This window comes from Erpetoichthys calabaricus, chromosome 16, assembly GCF_900747795.2.
Source record: "Erpetoichthys calabaricus chromosome 16, fErpCal1.3, whole genome shotgun sequence".
In the NCBI taxonomy this organism is placed as follows: domain Eukaryota; kingdom Metazoa; phylum Chordata; class Cladistia; order Polypteriformes; family Polypteridae; genus Erpetoichthys; species Erpetoichthys calabaricus.
The window spans coordinates 88,260,282-88,278,083 of NC_041409.2; the positions used below are offsets into that span (position 1 = coordinate 88,260,282).

The 17,802-nt window shown below is 39.7% G+C and overlaps 1 protein-coding gene across 1 annotated transcript in view; it reads left to right on the forward strand.

Annotated features, from left to right (window-relative positions):
* The window catches only part of ptgr2 (prostaglandin reductase 2), an 89,071-nt gene that overhangs the window by 23,891 nt on the left and 47,378 nt on the right, over positions 1-17,802 (forward strand). Inside the window, exon 3 of the mRNA XM_028821906.2 lies at positions 9,913-10,104. Coding sequence (XP_028677739.2) covers positions 9,913-10,104 — 192 coding nt within the window. The remainder of the gene's footprint in view (positions 1-9,912; positions 10,105-17,802) is intronic.

Sequence of the window (17,802 nt, forward strand, 5' to 3'; positions counted from 1 at the left end):
AAATTGAGAAAGCACATGTACATACAGTAAGTATTCACAGCCTTTGCTATGAAGCTCAAAATTGAGCTCAGGTGCATCCTGTTTCCCCTGATCATCCTTGAGATGTTTCTGCAGCTTCATTGGAGTCCACCTGTGGTAAATTCAGTTGACTGGACATGATTTGGAAAGGCACACACCTGTCTATATAAGGTCCCACAGTTGACAGTTCATGTCAGAGCACAAACCAAACATGAAGTCAAAGGAATTGTCTGTAGACCTCCAAGACAGGATTGTCTCGTGGCACAAATCTGGGGAAGGTTACAGAAAAATTTCTGCTGCTTTGAAGGTCCCAATGAGCACAGTGGCCTCCATCATCCGTAAGTGAAAGAAGTTCGAAACCACCAGGACTCTTCCTAGAGCTGGCCGGCCATCTAAACAGCGGTCGGGGGAGAAGGGCGTTAGTCAGTGAGGTGACCAAGAACCCGATGGTCACTCTGTCAGAGCTCCAGAGGTCCTCTGTGGTGAGAGGAGAACCTTCCAGAAGGATAACCATCTCTTCAGCAATCCACCAATCAGGCCTGTATGGTAGAGTGACCAGACGGAAGCCACTCCTTAGTAAAAGGCACATGGCAGCCTGCCTGGAGTCTGCCAAAAGGCACCTGAAGGACTCTCAGACCATGAGAAAGAAAATTCTCTGGTCTGATGAGACAAAGATTGAACTCTTTGGTGTGAATGCCAGGCGTCACATTTGAAGGAAACCAGGCACCGCTCATCACCAGGCCAATACCATCCCTACAGTGGCAGCACCATGCTTTGGGGATGTTTTTCAGTGGCAGGGACTGGGAGACTAGTCAGGATAAAGGGAAAGATGACTGCAGCAATGTACAGAGACATCCTGGATGAAAACCTGCTCCAGAGCGCTCTTGACCTCAGACTGGGGCGACGGTTCATCTTTCAGCAGGACAACGACCCTAAGCACACAGCCAAGATATCAAAGGAGTGGCTTCAGGACAACTCTGTGAATGTCCTTGAGTGGCCCAGCCAGAGCCCAGACTTGAATCTGATTGAACATCTCTGGAGAGATCTTAAAATGGCTGTGCACCGACACTTCTCATCCAACCTGATGGAGCTTGAGAGGTGCTGCAAAGAGGAATGGGCGAAACTGGCCAAGGAGAGGTGTGCCAAGCTTGTGGCATCATATTCAACAAGACTTGAGGCTGTAATTGCTGCCAAAGGTGCATCGACAAAGTATTGAGCAAAGGCTGTGAATACTTATGGACATGGGATTTCTCAGTTTTTTTATTTTTAATAAATTTGCAAAAATCTCAAGTAAACTTTTTTCATGTTGTCATTATGGGGTGTTGTGTGCAGAATGCTGAGGAAAAAAATGAATTTAATCCATTTTGGAATAAGGCTGTAACATAACAAAATGTGGAAAGAGTGATGCGCTGTGAATACTTTCCGGATGCACTGTATATCCTATGAATTTTGCCCCACTCATCACAAAAATCACCTTTAGATATTTCTGTTTCAATCGCCTACTTTTGTGATTTTTCTCCTATTATACTTCTACATATACAGTACAACAACCACAGCTAGGATGTCTGTGTGGATCTAAAAGTAGTGTCACTGCCACAAGGAACGCAGCTCAGACAGACCAAATCCCGTTGTTTCATTTGCATTGCTAAAGAATCTCATTACATTAAAAAGAGCTGGCCACTCCAGGGTAGAACAGTGTGGCACAAAAGCCACTTGTTGACCCAACAATGATATTTTTGCCTCCTCTTCATGTAAAAATTTGACTGATAAATAATTTTATGAAAGCAATGACCATCTATGGTGAAGGATTTCAATATTTTAATATGCCAAGGTTAAAGAGGGATTTCTGTTGGTCTACAAGTCAGACATGTCATCAATGACAAGTGGTTCAAAGATCTGCTGGTAGGTTTGGAGGAAACTGCATACAAGGCATTCAAGGGTGTTTTTGAGAATTTCTTTGGCAAGTACAGAGCACCAAATTATGTGCAGCTAGGTTGACAGCATACTTTAAGCATACAAAACTCTAAAGTACAACACGCCGCTAAGGATTTATTTTGTACATTCACAATTGGACTTCTTTCCTAGCTATTCTTGGTGAGGTCAATGACAAACATGGTGAAAGGCTTCACCAGGACTTTGCAAAGAAGGAAACTGAAACAACAAGCATCAGATGCTGAATAAACATGAAAATCACCTGCAAAACTTTTTGAGCTATTAATGCAATGTGTCTCCATCATGTAACTGTTAAACATGCTAAATTCAATAAAACTTAATTTCACGTTTCTCTACATTTTTACACGATATGGTCAATCTGAAATTATAGTTGTGTTCAGCTTGAAGTTGTCTATCATTCATTCATCCATCTTCATTACACTCTTATCCATGACAGGATGGCAGGGCACCTGTAGCCTATTCAAGCAATCATCAGACACAAGGTAGGAAAATCACCGAAAATTTTCAGGAAAGAAATACTAAAAATAACATGTCGTCCATTGTACCCAGTGTCAAAATACTTTGTAAATAAATATTATCAATATTAATATGAAATGTATTTATATAGCACATTTGAAAACAACAATAGCTGACCAAAGTACTGTACAGTACAGTAAAGAATAATACAGTACAAAAAGCAATAAGCAACAAGACAATAAAATAGACAAACGCAGCTCTATTAATTAAAAGCCAAGGAATAGAAAAGTGCCTTGAAAATAGGCAAAGTAGGAGCCAGCCTACCATAAAGTGGATATTCTGCTGGTGTAGCCTCCATTCCTCTGGGAAATTTCAGAAAATGAATGAACTAGCTGATGTGGGGTGCATCACAAAGCTTAATCTTGGAGTCGTGACAGTTCAGTACAGGTATTGCTAGGACATTGTTCTACAATGCGTCTCCTAAATGTGTTTTTACCTGTGCAGTGCTCTCTTAGTCTGGTGGCTTATGTCTCCCTATTTGGAGATTTATACATTTTATGAGAGAAAAGTGCACAGCGTGACACACCTTAAAATTGCTGCAGCCCTTCACAATGTTTTTCACTGAAACAAAACTGGACACGTTCTTAATTGCCTTGGTATAAGAGTGAGGGTTTGTGTGAGTGTGCCCATTAAGGGACAAACTCCCTGTCCAGGGCTAGTTCTTGCATGTTGCCTTTTACTGTGGCGGAGTGGTGGCTCTGAGGCTAGGGATCTGCACTGGCAATCGGACTCTGCTGAGCGCTTTGAGTAGTGAGAAAAGCGCTATATAAATGCAAAGAATTAATTAATTACTGTTGTTCTTGACTCTGGACTGAAAAATCTGAGTTCTAGTGCCTGTTCCAGCAGTACTGGACTCTAGCCAGCTGTGAACAGGACACCAGTCCATTGCAATGCACACATACACTCACCTCCACCATATTACTGTAGAGTATCTAGTTACACTACTGGAAATGCACAAAATGTAATGTCTTAATGTTTCATGAAATCAAGGCATTGAACAAATAAACAACGGCAAATAAAAAAACAAGTGAAGGAATCATCAAGTGTGCAAAATTTTATTCATATTTTCGATTCATTAAAGTAGCCTGCATCTTTTGCTGATATAACAGCCAAACTGTGGTGACCCTTTTGATTCAAAGTGCCAGTCACTCTGTTCAAGTCATCAACTCTGCCTCCAGCAAAAGAACCAGCAAAAGAACCCCAGACTATCACACCTCCTCCTCCATGTTTGACAGTTGGTGTCACACACTGAGGAACCATCCTGTCACCAACTCGATGGTGTATAAACATTCTGTGTGATGAATTGAAGATTTCAAATTTTGATTTATCAGCCCATAAGAGTTTCTGCCAGTCTGCAGGAGTCCACAGCCGCTATTTCAAGGCCCTGTTTTGTCCTTTAAGGAATGGCTTTCTTAACTGCCACTCACCCTGTCAAATCTGCAGCACAAAGTCTCCTCTTCATAGTCAAAACTGAGACTTGTTTTTTTTGACTACTGTTAAGCTGTGCTTGAAGCTGTTGTGCTTGAGCTGGTGACCCTCAGAAAGTTATCTTCTGATTGGGTTGTGACTTTGGGTCTGCCAGATCTCTTCCTATCAGAGTTTCTTCCAATTTCAAAATATCTTTGGATTGTGTACTGTACTCATTGACACTTTGATTTTTTTGGCAATTTCTTTAAATGAAAGTCCAACTACAGGTAATAATGCTGTGTCTCATTTCATTTGTAAATTGCCATTTTCTTGCCATTATCACTCGAATTAACAACTTTGTACAGTGTAATATTGTCCAAGTAGCACTCCAGAGGGTGTAGTAACACAATGTGTTCCAACTTTACTTTAAGACAGAGAGGTTTTAAGTATTCAACACAAGTTGGGACACCATTGCAAATTGTTTGCGTCAACTTGCAAGGCTTCATTTAATTTCTGCAGAACATCTGTAGGTTGTAACCTATTAGTTGTTCCTTGAAGAAGGACCATCTGTAATATTCAGAAATTTCCCATTTTTCAGAATTTGCTAACTTAAAACTTGAGATTTAAACTTCTGGCAGTATAATGCTTATGCTTTCACCATTTTAGGTCATTCATTCCATTTCAATTGATTAAATTTGAAGACAAACTGGAAATACTGAGGTGTTCTTTTGACCAGTAGTGTATATATTAAAGATGAAACAATTATTTGACCTTATCAATAAAGTTAACAAAGATTTGGGAAAAATTTACAGCACCATGAAATGTAAAAAAAAAAAAAGGGAATGATTTCCATAAAGCTCTTAATTCTGCCAAACGGAGTTTGAAATTGGGCACTGCAGGGAACAAGATATCCACATTCACTCACTCATAATGCACAAATGTAGTGACGCCAATCACAAATAGCCTACTGGAGTATGTGAATTTCCCCTTGGGATTAATAAAGAATCTATCTATCTATCTATCTATCTATCTATCTATCTATCTATCTATCTATCTATCTATCTATCTATCTATCTATCTATCTATCTATCTATCTATCTATCTACTGATTTACAATGTAATGTTATGGACAACTATGGGAGAGAGAAAGAGAGCAGCAAGATAAGAAACTTTACTAAAAGGTTAATATATTTTCTAAGTAAAGTTCAATTAAGGAGAAAACATCATCCTGCAAAGCCTATTTCCATTTTGTCTGCCTTAACACTTGGCTTTTCTCCTCTTGACTATTAGCATTTAGCAAACCACCTACCAAAACAAACTTGTAAACTTCCTTGCAGATCTCCTGTATGTGTTGCCTACAACTTTTAGAGCATCAGAAAATAAAAACAGCTGAGAAACACTACTAACATTACAAATGAGAAATGATTATGCATTTCCTTACACTATTGTGAATGAATAATCTGAACGCACTATACGTTTTTGTAATGCTTTTTCCAACCTGTAGTGTTAAGTTGTGCTTGAAGCTGTTGTGCTGTGAGACGCCACATTGGCGACCCTCAGAAACCTGTCTTCTGATCGAGTTGTGACTTTCGGTCTGCCAGATCTCTTCCTATCAGAGTTTCTTCCAGTTTCCAATTGCCTTTGGATTGTGTAGGACACCAATGTAATCTGTGATTTTTTGGGAGTTTCTCTAAATGAAAAGCCTACACTTCTAAAGGTAATAATGTTCTGTCTCATTTCATTTAATTGCATTTTCTTGCCCAGTATTGTCCACGTAGTACTTCAGAGGGTATAGTAATACAGCCTGTTCCAACTCTACTTTAAGACACACAGAGGGTTTTTAAGTATTCAACACAAGTTGGGACACCTGTGCAAATTGTTTGATTTAACTTGCAAGGCTTCATTTACTTCAATTGCTGCAGAACATCTGTAGGTTGCAACCTCTTCATTGTTCCCTGAAGAAGGACCATCTGTAATATTGTGAAATTTCCCTTTTTACAGTTTAAATTTAAACCTGTGACAGGTTACTGCTTACCTTATCACCATTTTAGGCCACTCATTGCATTTTAACTGATCACATTTAAAGAAAAACACAGGTGTTTTGTACCAATAGTGTAAACTACAGTGCATATAGCCAAGGGGGGCCTAGTACCTTGAAAACATACCTGCAAAAACCATACATAGATTGATCTGGGGCCAGGGATTCAAGGCTACATTATAAATTAACTAATTAATTATTAACTATAAATTAACTAATATTAGGGGGAAAAAAATAGGGAATAAAATTTGTTACACTGTGTTAAATAAATAGCTCTCGGATTCTAATTAAAGTCATCTTTGGAAACGCCACAAAGGGCTGTAAATAAAGTTTTAAGAAATCAACAAATCCGTCCATCTTATGAGCCCACTGCTTTCAGTACAGAAGTTCAGGGAGCCAGACCTTATCCTGGCAACAGTAGACTCACAGCAGGATCCAACCATGGAAAGGACGCCAGTCCATTGTAAAGTATATTTTGCACAAACTGAACCACTTAAGAGTTACCAGTCAACCCAACCGGTACATGTTTGCGGAGTGACAGAAAGCCCAAGTTTCTATAAAAAAAAAAAAAAAAAGGAATAGGAATGTGCATTGTTATATACAGTGGTGTGAAAAACTATTTGCCCCCTTCCTGATTTCTTATTCTTTTGCATGTTTGTCACACAAAATGTTTCTGATCATCAAACACATTTAACCATTAGTCAAATATAACACAAGTAAACACAAAATGCAGTTTGTAAATGGTGGTTTTTATTATTTAGGGAGAAAAAAAAATCCAAACCTACATGGCCCTGTGTGAAAAAGTAATTGCCCCCTGAACCTAATAACTGGTTGGGCCACCCTTAGCAGCAATAACTGCAATCAAGCATTTGCGATAACTTGCAATGAGTCTTTTACAGCGCTCTGGAGGAATTTTGGCCCACTCATCTTTGCAAAATTGTTGTAATTCAGCTTTATTTGAGGGTTTTCTAGCATGAACCGCCTTTTTAAGGTCATGCCATAGCATCTCAATTGGATTCAGGTCAGGACTTTGACTAGGCCACTCCAAAGTCTTCATTTTGTTTTTCTTCAGCCATTCAGAGGTGGATTTGCTGGTGTGTTTTGGGTCATTGTCCTGTTGCAGCATCCAAGATCGCTTCAGCTTGAGTTGACGAACAGATGGCCGGACATTCTCCTTCAGGATTTTTTGGTAGACAGTAGAATTCATGGTTCCATCTATCACAGCAAGCCTTCCAGGTCCTGAAGCAGCAAAACAACCCCAGACCATCACACTACCACCACCATATTTTACTGTTGGTATGATGTTCTTTTTCTGAAATGCTGTGTTCCTTTTACGCCAGATGTAACGGGACATTTGCCTTCCAAAAAGTTCAACTTTTGTCTCATCAGTCCACAAGGTATTTTCCCAAAAGTCTTGGCAATCATTGAGATGTTTCTTAGCAAAACTGAGACGAGCCCTAATGTTCTTTTTGCTTAACAGTGGTTTGCGTCTTGGACATCTGCCATGCAGGCCGTTTTTGCCCAGTCTCTTTCTTATGGTAGAGTCGTGAACACTGACCTTAACTGAGGCAAGTGAGGCCTGCAGTTCTTTAGACGTTGTCCTGGGGTCTTTTGTGACCTCTCAGATGAGTCGTCTCTGCGCTCTTGGGGTAATTTTGGTCAGCCGGCCACTCCTGGGAAGGTTCACCACTGTTCCATGTTTTTGCCATTTGTGGATAATGGCTCTCACTGTGGTTCGCTGGAGTCCCAAAGCTTTAGAAATGGCTTTATAACCTTTACCAGACTGATAGATCTCAATTACTTCTGTTCTCATTTGTTCCTGAATTTCTTTGGATCTTGGCATGATGTCTAGCTTTTGAGGTGCTTTTGGTCTACTTCTCTGTGTCAGTCAGCTCCTATTTAAGTGATTTCTTGATTGAAACAGGTGTGGCAGTAATCAGGCCTGGGGGTGGCTACGGAAATTGAACTCAGGTGTGATACACCACAGTTAGGTTATTTTTTAACAAGGGGGCAATTACTTTTTCACACAGGGGTAGGTTTGGATTTTTTTTCTCCCTAAATAATAAAAACCATCATTTAAAAACTGCATTTTGTGTTTACTTGTGTTATATTTGACTAATGGTTAAATGTGTTTGATGATCAGAAACATTTTGTGTGACAAACATGCAAAAGAATAAGAAATCAGGAAGGGGGCAAATAGTTTTTCACACCACTGTAGATGGTGATCTGACCAGGAACGTACCTCAGGACTCTGGAGATCTTTTTTAGTAGCACCACTTATAACCACTGTGACACCTTCAGTAATAAAGTGAATAAGTTAATAGTTAAATTTATTAAGTTACTGTTTTGTCTTGGTAGAGTAATATATTACTCTACTTTCCCCTTTTGTATTATTAATAAGTAGCATTTGTCAGAATGCCTCAAATCTCCCAGACTTACCACTGTTTATAAGGTATTGTACCCTATAACTTCTCTCCACCTTCCCTTATACATCTACAACCTCAGGCAATTAGGTTTAGTATAAGACAAGCAGGAGTTAAGTTACAATTTAAATAATGTATTATTGATAATATTGCATAAATAATAACAATATGCAAAGTACATTTGAATATTGGCAACCATACAACCTGATAAATGGTGATGTGTAGTTTCAGGTGGCACACAGACTTGTTAGTTACTTAAAATGTCTCTAGTTGCAGTGTTTCTCAAACTCGGTCCTGCAGGTTTTTGTTCCAACCAGATTCCTAATCAGTGACAACACCTGATAACACTGATCTCATTTAATTAGCTGGTATTTTTTTTTCTTTTATTCAATATTCAGAAAAGCATAGCAGCATGATTTTTACATTTATAAGACATTTATAAATATTTCTGTTTTTGCTATAGATTTAAATGCTTAACTTTCTTTTGTTGACTTCATTATACTTTGCCCTTTCTCTGTGCAGTTTTCCCCCCTTCGTTGTATCTTATTAAATACAATTAAAAACAAGCAGAGCAGACACCCAAGCAAACAACACTGAATAATCAAAGGCTGCAACTACTTTAGCGTCAGACCCACTAATTAGTGAATGATGGATTAATTAAACAATTAGAACACCTTGAAAAGTAGAATGAAAATCAAGATGAAAATACTGTTAAAAAGAAAAAAAAAATATTATTCCTATATAACTGCTTGGTACATTTTAATATTTTTTTTTTTTTTTAGCAAACTTAGTTTTCTAATTAATATATTGTTCCCTAAACATAGAACTTGGGAAATATCAGTTCACTTAATTAGCCCAGGAGTTCAATTAAAAACAGAAGCTGGTTGGAACAAAAACCTGCAGCGACAGAGGGTCCCCAGGACCGACGTTGAGAACCCCTGAGTTAAAGCATCATTTTGTGGTCAGCTTTCTTCAGAACGGGCCGCATGCCTCTCTCAGTATGGCTGCCGAGCTGTGCTCTTCATTATGTTGTCCTTTTCAGTTCATGGTGTGAGATGGCCTTTCATCAGTTTGGTAAAAGAGAGAGGGGGGTAAAGCAAGCAAATTTATAGGTGTTCTGTCCAACCCCTAGAGCCATAAGGACGTCATGGTACTTAAAGGCTTCTGATACAAGACAGTTCCAAACAGCCATCCTTCAGACCAATGGGGGGACAGAACACTTTCACACCTGCCCTCCAAACCATATGTTAAGGTGAAGTGTTACAGTTTGGCAGCATGGCTTTCCTGTGGGGGTTGACTGGGAATCCTGCAGAGAAATATTAGCCAAACTTGTTTGAGGCACTTCCCCCAACCCTGTCGTAAAATTACAAAGAGACTCTGTCCTAAAAGAGTGGAGGAGTTCTTAAACCATCAAACCATTTCTATTATCATCTATAATGTAATATTAATATTACATTGCTTTGTCTAAGTTACAAATAAAGACATACAAAATATTTATCAACTTGTAGGCAAAATTTCACATCACAACAGTTACTAATGTTCCAACATATTTTTCAGCGATGCCGAATGAATGAAGACACAGGGACAGACTACTTGTTACCATGGCAACTTTCAGAAACTGTGGATGGAGGAGGAATTGGGGTTGTGGAAGACAGCAAGCATGAGAACTTCACTCCTGAAGATATAGTAACTTCTTTTTTCTGGCCTTGGCAAAACCGAGCCATTTTAGATGGGAAGCTGCTGGAAAAGGTAAAAGACAAATCTGGGTGTGTGTGTCTCTGCAGTAACATCCATATGGTTGTATGTCGCATTTTCATTGATTTATTTAAATTATGTACATACCGCATGTGCTTTCTTTTCAATGTAAAGAAGCATTCTTTTTACTGCTCTATGTAAGGTATTTGGTCTAAAGAAGTGCTTTTTAGTCATGTATGTGACCAGATTTACCTCCTTTGATTTTCAGTGCTTAACCAAAGAATGTCCCATAAAAGTTGATCAAAGTTAGTCATTTTTATGTACAGTTTTACTCATTATTGCACTAAACTCCTACATAAGCATACTTAAAAGGGTTAGTTACTATGCACTTGTTAAGTACATATGTATAGTACATAAGGTGTAAAATAAAACCTTTATGTAACGTCTCTGCAAAATCATTAAAAGGCAGTTTATAAAGCAAACAGTAACGTCTTGCAAAGTAAAACTGATGACCCTTAGCTTAATAACTGTCTGCAGCCACAGAACAACAACATTTATTTATATAGCACATTTTCATACAAAAAGTAGCTCAAAGTGCTTAACATAATGAAGAAAAGAAAAATAAAAGACAAAATAAGAAATTAAAATAAGGCAACATTAGTTAACATAGAAAAGGTGTAAGGTCCGATGGCCAGGGTGGACAGAAAAAACAAAAAAAAAACTCCAGAAAGCTGGAGAAAAAAATAAAATCTGTAGGGGTTCCAGGCCACGAGACCACCCAGTCCCCTCTGGGCATTCTACCTAACATAAATGAAATAGTCCTCTTTGTAGTTAGGGTTCTCACGGAGTCACTTGATGCTGATGGTCAAACAGACTTCTGGCTTTTAATCCATCCATCATTTTTGGAACATCATGGTACTTAGAGTAGCACCACCAAAAGGACACTGGAAAAGGAAACAGAAGAGAGAGTAGGGGTTAGTACAGATTTTAGAGCCACCATGAATAGTTATTATAATGAATTATTGTGAATTTCCCATTGGGATTAATAAAGTATCTATCTAGATATACAGAGTATCAGGATTAAATTACAGTGAAGTTATGAGAAGGCCATGTTAAAGTAATGTGTTTTCAGTAGTTTTTTAAAGTGCTCCACTGTATTAGCCTGGCGAATTCCTACTGGCAGGCTATTCCAGATTTTAGGTGCATAACAGCAGAAGGCCGCCTCACCACGTCTTTTAAGTTTTGCTCTTGGAATTCTAAAGAGACACTCAGTTGAGGATCTGAGGTTGCAATTAGGAATATAAGAAGAAACTAAAATGTAAGTAGGATGTTGAGTAATGCTGTATAGAAAACTGTTTTGTTCATGTCTGAAGAGCCCCTGGTTCAGGTTTATAATGGGTTTATGAGACCAGAACTGGAGTATTGTGTTAAAGCTTGATTGCCATACTAGAAGAAGAACATTGCAGTACTAATGAAAGTCCAGAGAACAGCTGCTACTCTTATCCTTTGACTAAAAATGAGTATTATTTATGAGGGGATATTGAAGAAGTTGAATCATTCAATCGAAGTAAGTGAACGCTAAGGTGAGGCGCAGAACAAAGAGCCTGCGAGAAAAGCAACACCTCCTTCCACTGACCGGGTTCTCTCTGACGTGAAGAGGACTCTGTCCAGAGTCAATCCACGCAAGGCTGCAGGACCTGACAACATACCTGGCCGTGTGCTCAGAGAATGTGCCAATCAACTGGCTGGTGTCCTCACAGACATCTACAACACATCTCTGAGCCAGTCGTCAGTCCCAGCATGCTTCAAGTCGACCACCATCATACCAGTGCCAAAGACGTCATCAGTGACAAGCTTGAATGACAACCAACCAGTTGCACACACGCCAATCATAATGGAGTGCTTCGAAAGGTTAGTCATGTCACACATAAAGACTAATCTCCCTGCCTCCCTTGACCCTCTTCAGTTGGCATACCACTCAAACAGGTCAACTGAGTATGCCATATGCTCTGCCCTTCACCTCTCCCTGACACATCTGGATGTCAGAATGCTATTCATAGACTTTAGCTCTGCCTTCAACACAATCATCCCTCAAAAGCTGGTTGTAAAACTGAGCAGGTTGGGCCTGAACACCACCCTCTGCAATTGGATCCTGGACTTCTTGACAGAGAGGCCCCAGTCAGTTCGGATGGGCTGCAACACTTCCAGTATCATCACACTGAGTACTGGAACGCCGCAGGGCTGTGTGCTTAGTCCACTGCTCTTCACCCTGCTGACTCACGACTGCACAGCCACGCACAACACCAACCACATCATCAAGTTTGCAGATGATACGATGGTGCTGGGACTAATAAGCAGGGATGATGAGGCAACATACAGAGATGAGGTGGGAACGGCTGTCTGCATGGTGTGAAGACAACAATCTATCTCTCAATGTTGACAAGACAAAACAGATAATCATGGACTTCAGAAAATCACATGCTGCACACATCCCACTCAGCATCAACAGTTTAGATGTGGAGACTGTTAGGACTACCAAGTTCCTTGGTGTTCACATAACTGAGGAACTTACGTGGACACATAACACCTCATCATTAATCAAGAAAGCCCAGCAGAGACTACACTTCCTGAGGCGGCTGAAGTGAGCAAGTCTTCCCCCTTCCATCCTCACCATGTTCTACAGAGACACCATTGAGAGTGTTCTGACCAGCTGCATCACGGTCGGGTATGGCAACTGCAACATATCCAAAGGATAGTGAAGACAGCAGAGAACATTATTGGGGTGCCTCTCCCTTCACTACAGGACATATTTTACAAACGCAGTGTCCGCAGGGCCTGCAAGCAATGTGCAGGACCCCTCACACCCCTCACATGGACTTTTCACACTTCTGCCATCCAAGAGAAGACACTGCAGCATCACAGCCAGATCTGCCAGGCTGCAGGAGAGTTTTTACACGCAAGCTGTTAGACTCCTTAACACCAGGCTGCCCCCTGGGATCTTCCACATGGCCTCGTCCACCTCTAAAAACAGAACTTTTATACATGTGAGCCACTGTCCTGTAAAGACGAGTGTGCAGGTAGAGAAGAACTGAAATTCTCATACTAACCTTTAAGTATTTTGACATTCTTGATATCCTTCTGCTGTGAAACATTCTGACCTGTCATTGTTTACACGTCTTAAACAACTATTATCATACACTGATCATTTCTGTATTATCTATATCTATTATTTATTATTTATTTATTTATTATATTACATATCTATTGACTATATTTATGGTTCTAGATTGCAAATCCCATACATTGCATCAATGTTCATATTGCTAACTACATGTCAATATTGCTGCTACTTCTTTGTCTTGTCTTTGCACAATGTCTTGTCTTGTTTGTATTTTAATTATTAAGTTTAAATTTTAATTCTATTTTTAATTTATTATTTGCACGTCATGTTGTTACACTGTGGACCCTGAGCTTCGCAATTTCGTCTCTCTGTATACTTGTATATGGTTGAGATGACAGTAAAGTTCACTTTGACTTTGAACCAAAGGGAAGGTTGATACCACCATTTAATTTAAAATACTTTTCAGTGAAGATAAAGGGATACATGTAGAAAAGGCAAAATTTCTCATTGAGGTTACAAACCATTTCTTCTCTCAGAGAATTCTTCATAGAATTGGTTACCTAGCAATGAAAATCAAAATATCACCTTGGGGACCTTCAAATCCTGAGTTTGTGTACTGTTTTGGAAACATTAGATGAATACAAATCAATTAGCTGTTTTGTTCTGAATGGTCTGCTTTTGACAGAACTCTCTTATTATCTGATACACATTAATTAGTGGAGCAATTCTTGAAATATGAACTACACATTTGCAAAAAGTCTTTTTTTTTCCAAGTCTCATCTTACTGTTCTTCTTCCTAGTCTGAAATAGTGGCTCTGTGGTAGTGGTGCTGCGTCACAGGTAAACGAGGCTGGGTTTGAATCCCAGCAAACTCAATCTTTAAGTAGTTTACAAGCTTGTCCTCTGTTTTACATAAGTCATCCAGGCAACCCAAATTACATTGGCTTTCTTTTGACACCCAAAAGACATGAAGAATATGTTGATTGGCAAATCTAAATTGGGCTGGAGTGGCCGTGTGAGAGTAAGTCCTGCAGTGAATTGGCACCATCTCCATGGGTGGCTGCTTTTTTACAAACAGTGCTGCTGGGATTGGGAGCGGCTCCGCATGACTCTAGAATGGGACTAAGTGGATTCAGAACATAGTAATAATAATAATAATTCTTACAATACTACTGGGATAGGGAGTGGCTCCCCATGAATCTAGAATGGAACTAAGAGGATTCAGAAAATGTAATTATTATTGTATAATGTAAGCCAAAAATAATACCACATTTCAAACATTTATTCCACAAAAACACTACAAGATAAAATAAATTTCATTATAACACAAGAAAAGGTATACAAAACAGATTTTTTTTCACTCTGTTTTAAAAATGATGTCTTCAAGGTGGTGAATTCATTAGCGATACACTCTTGGAGATGACTTCTGAACGCTCACATGACTCGTTTGGCCATTTCAGGGGGAATAGCAGCAATTTTGTGGCAAATAGTGTCCTTGAGGGCTTCAAGGTTTTGAGGTCAGTGTGTGTATACCTTCCACAAGAAGAAATCGCACGAAGTGAGATCAGGCGAGCGTGAAGGCCACCCAACATTGCCACACAGGGAGATCAGCTTCCCTGGAAACATCTCCTACAAAACTTTCATGGATCTCTGCGTCGTATGAGCAGTTGCTCCATCCTGTTGAAACCAGGCATCCACCACATCTTCCAGTTGGGGCTGCAAAAAGTTCTCTAGCATTTCAGTGTAACGTTCTGAAGTGACGGTAACCGTTGCTTCCCCCTCCTCAAAAAAGTAAGGGTCTACAATGCTAAATTCTGCAATGTCACACCAAACTGTGCAGGGGTCTGTGATGAAGTTCACGAGGGTTGGTTTCAGCCCAATAGTGAAAGTTTTGCTTATTTATGCAACCATTCAAATGGAAATGTGTGCCTCGTTGTTGCACATGACGATGGCATCTCGATGAACGGTTTGCAGAATGTCCGTGCACAACTCTCTACGGCTCTCCCAGTCTCTCTTAATGAGTTCCTGCACTACCATCATTTTATATGGATGGAAATTAAGGTCCTCATGCAAAATCCTCCTCAAAGACATGTTGAAAATGCCTAAGGCAGAAGGAGGTTTGCATGCTGAACATCTAGGAGACTTCAAAATTGATGCCCTTACAGCTTCGATGCTTTCAGGTGTTCGTACAGTCCGAGGATGGCCTGGAGATTTTCTGTTCAATGTTGTACCCGTCTGTCTCAATTTAGCCACCCACTGAAGATTTGTTTTCCAATTTGGGACATCACCATTAGGAGGAATGCTGAAGTGCATTTGGAAGGCGTGTTGCGTAGTGATGATGGATTTGTTGTTTTTGAAGAATGCTTTGACAGCAAAAGCATGAAGGTGCACACCAGAGCAAGGCATGTGGCCGACTGAAATCTACAAGTGATCGCCTATCAAAGGACCCCCACCCCAACCCACTCGGCTGCCTCTACCTCACGCAATGACCTTGAGAAATGTGGTACTTCATTTTAGCTCACCCAGTATATTTGGCTAACACCATTATTAAGGGCATCTTACAAATTTAGGGTACTATATAAATGCTTTTATTTTTAAATCCCTTAATCGTCATATACAGTTTCTTGTATTTAGAAGTTGTCTGTTTTCTCAACGTACTCTCCAGAGATTTTTTTGGGGTCATAGCGCAGGGTCAGCTATTAGTGCAGCACCCCTGGAGCAATTTCAGATTAAGGGGCTTCTCACGGGCCCAACACAGTAGTATTCTTTCTGTCACTGCCATATTCAAACCGACAACCTTTATACTTTCTAACAACTGAAACATGTTCAGGCTGAGTGATGTTTTAGGGTCAAGCAGTGAAATGGAAGCAAATATTCAACTAGCAACCTTGTGGTTCTTATGATTTGGAGTTCTAAACATGGCCAATAATGTGAGACCTCTAAAAACCTTCACAAAAGGCTGGCCTTGAAAGGTCCAGAAGACTGTGATATACTAAAATGTTTTACAAGGGAGATTAAACTATGAAAATTCTGGCTGGTAAAGACAATCCCAGACTGTAATCTTTATAAATTGATGTTTTATTTATTAAGAGAGAGAGAGGTTAGGAGCATGCGCTGATACAGCACATTGCCGCACCCACCCACCATATGACAAACCACCTCAAGTATTTATTGAAATGGGAGAAATAACAAAAATGCTCAAAATAGCAAAAAGAATGTCCCAATATGTAATCCAGAAGCAACAAAAAATAAAGACAGAGCAGAAATAATCAGAAAATCCACACATAAAATACTTGCTATAAACTCCTTCACACTCGAATGTGCTGCTGCTGACTCTTTTCCTCTTGGCTATTTATAGTGGATATACAGATGTCTACACACCTCTGTCGAAATGTTAGGTTATTTATGACAAAAAACGAAACCAAGAGAACTACTGTGAGAACTTATTCCACCTTTATTGCAGAAATGCAATCTGTACAAAGAAGGTGAACACAAGTCAGAAACTGTTTAGTGAAAATGGGAAAAGAAAGTCCTACAAAAATCTGGTTGCATTAGTGTGCACACACACCCTCTCACCTAATATTTAGTTGAAGCACCTTTTGATCTTCTTATGGCTCTCAGTCATTTTGGGTGAGAGTCTATCAATAATCATAATAATAATAATAATTCATTACATTTATATAGCGCTTTTCTCAGTACTCAAAGCGCTATCCACACAGGGAGGAACCGGGAAGCGAACCCACAATCTTCCACAGTCTTCTTACTGCAAAGCAGCAGGACTACCACTGTGCCACCAGTTTGGCACATCTGGACTTGTTGATTTTTGCCCACTCCTCCTTGTAAGAAATTTTCAGATCTGTCAAATTACTCGAGCATCTTCTGTGCACAGCTCTCTTCAGGTCACTCCATAGATTTTCAGTTGGATTAAGGTCTGGGCCATTCCAGAACTTTGGTCCTCCTTTGATTAAGTCATTGGCGGAGTGGTGGCTCTGAGGCTAGGGATCTGCACTGGCAATCAGAAGGTTGCCGGTTCGAATCCTGTAAATGCCAACAGGGACTCTGCACTGTTGGGCCCTTCAGCAAGGCCCTTAACCTGCAATTGCTGAGCGCTTTGAGTAGTGAGAAAAGCACTATACAGGTGCTGGTCATAAAATTAGAATATCATGACAAAGTTGATTTATTTCAGTAATTCCATTCAAAAAGTGAAACTTGTATATTAGATTCATTCATTACACACAGACTGATGTATTTCAAATGTTTATTTCTTTTAATGTTGATGATTATAACTGACAACTAATGAAGTCCCAAATTCAGTATCTCGGAAAATTAGAATATCAATTAAGACCAATGCAAAAAAAGGATTTTTAGAAATGTTGGCCAACTGAAAGGTATGAACATGAAAAGTATGAGCATGTACAGCACTCAATATTTAGTTGGGGCTCCTTTGGCCTGGATTACTGCAGCAATGTGGCGTGGCATGGAGTCGATCAGTCTGTGGCACTGCTCAGATGTTATGAGAGCCCATGTTGCTCTGATAGTGGCCTTCAGCTCTTCTGAATTGTTGGATCTGGCGTATTGCATCTTCCTCTTCACAATACCCCATTGATTTTCTATGGGGTTAAGGTCAGGCG